The 1,774-nt window shown below is 42.4% G+C and overlaps 1 protein-coding gene across 1 annotated transcript in view; it reads left to right on the top strand.

The window, feature by feature from the left end:
- LOC110441136 (radical S-adenosyl methionine domain-containing protein 2-like) overlaps positions 1-1,411 on the top strand; it is a gene marked incomplete at its 5' end in the record, with an annotated part of 9,469 nt that extends 8,058 nt beyond the window's left edge. The window contains one exon of the mRNA XM_021484234.1: positions 932-1,411. Coding sequence (XP_021339909.1) covers positions 932-1,009 — 78 coding nt within the window. The remainder of the gene's footprint in view (positions 1-931) is intronic.
- Positions 1,412-1,774: the final 363 nt, after the last annotated feature.

Raw genomic sequence — 1,774 nt, 5'->3', positions numbered from 1 at the left:
TGTCTATGTTACGTTTGGTTTCAGAGATCAGTAGAAGGTATGTTTCCCTGTCTATGTTACGTTTGGTTTCAGAGATCAGTAGAAGGTAGGCTTCCCTGTCTATGTTACGTTTGGTTTTAGAGATCAGTAAAAGGTATGTTTCCCTGTCTATGTTACGTTTGGTTTCAGAGATCAGTAGAACGTAGGTTTCCTTGCAAATTTGTCTATGGTAAGTTTGGTTTCAGAGATCAGTAGAAGGTTGGTTTCCCTGTCTATGTTACGTTTGGTTTCAGATATCAGTAGAAGGTATGCTTCCCTGTCTATGTTACGTTTGGTTTCAGAGATGAGTAGAAGGCAAACATTTTGTCAATACGTTTTTTGCAAATTTTCAATGAAAATCGAACACGACTTTCCTCTCAGTGTAACATATTTTGAGCTCGAATGTGGAAAAGTAAACAATTTCCTCTCTGGGTCACGTGTCTGGTTTGAAGTTAACATGCAAAGGTTCTGGAATTAAATTGGAAAGTAAGGCAGTTTCCCTCTTCGTGTCACGTGTCTATTACTAGAACTAAATCGAAAAAATAAGTAGTTCCCCTCTTCGTGTCACGTGTCTGTTGCCGGAGTTAAAATTGAAAAGATAGGCAGCTTCCATCTTCGTGTCACGTGTCTAGTTCTAGAATTAAATTGAAAATTTAGGCTGTTTTCCTTTTCATGTCACGTGTGTGTGTATATCTATAATTATATCAAAATGTATTTTGGTATTGTTGTCATTAATCAATTCTGAAAGTTCACGGATATATCTCTGGAGAAACTTTATGTATAAGACTTTTCATCAACCACATTCAAAAGTTCAACATCTTCACAATTTGAATAAATGTAAAAAACTCGTCTCTTCAGCCTTTGTTAATTGTGAAAGTTTATATGATTTCAGATGATTTTGTTTTCCATTTAGATGAGAAACTCGTACCTCATTCTGGATGAATACGTAAGTATACTGTCAGGTTTCTTACAATGGACTACATTAATCTAGACCCTGTCTACCACTAGACACACTAATCCCTAATCGAGACCCTGTCCACCACTAGACACACTAACCCCTAATCGAGACCCTGTCCACCACTAGACACACTAACCGGTAATCGAGACCCTGTCCACCACTAGACACACTAATCCTTAATCTAGACCCTGTCCACCACTAGACACACTAATCCTTAGTCTAGACCCTGTCCACCACTAGACACACTAACCCCTAAACCTAACCCTGTCCACCACTAGGTACCCTAACCCGTAATCGAGACCCTGTCTACCACTGGGAACCCTTACCCGTAATCGAGACCCTGTCCACCACTAGACACACTAATCCCTAATCGAGACCCTGTCTACCACTGGGTACCCTAACCCGTAATCGAGACCCTGTCTACCACTGGGAACCCTTACCCGTAATCGAGACCCTGTCCACCACTAGGTACCCTAACCCGTAATCTAGACCCTGTCCACCACTAGACACACTAACCCGTTATCGAGACCCTGTCCACCACTAGGTACACTAACCCGTAATCGAGACCCTGTCCACCACTAGACACACTAACCGGTAATCGAGACCCTGTCCACCACTAAACACACTAATCCCTAATCTAGACCCTGCCCACCACTAGGTACCCTAACCGGTAATCGAGACCCTGTCCACCACTAGACACACTAACACGTAATCTAGACCCTGTCCACTACTAGACACACTAATCCCTAATCTAGACCCTGTCCACCACTAGGTACCCTAACCGGTAATCGAGACCCT

The sequence above is a fragment of the Mizuhopecten yessoensis genome, unplaced genomic scaffold (genome assembly GCF_002113885.1).
Source record: "Mizuhopecten yessoensis strain PY_sf001 unplaced genomic scaffold, ASM211388v2 scaffold715579, whole genome shotgun sequence".
Taxonomy (NCBI): Eukaryota; Metazoa; Mollusca; class Bivalvia; order Pectinida; family Pectinidae; genus Mizuhopecten; species Mizuhopecten yessoensis.
This window is presented reverse-complemented; position numbering and strand designations above follow the sequence as displayed.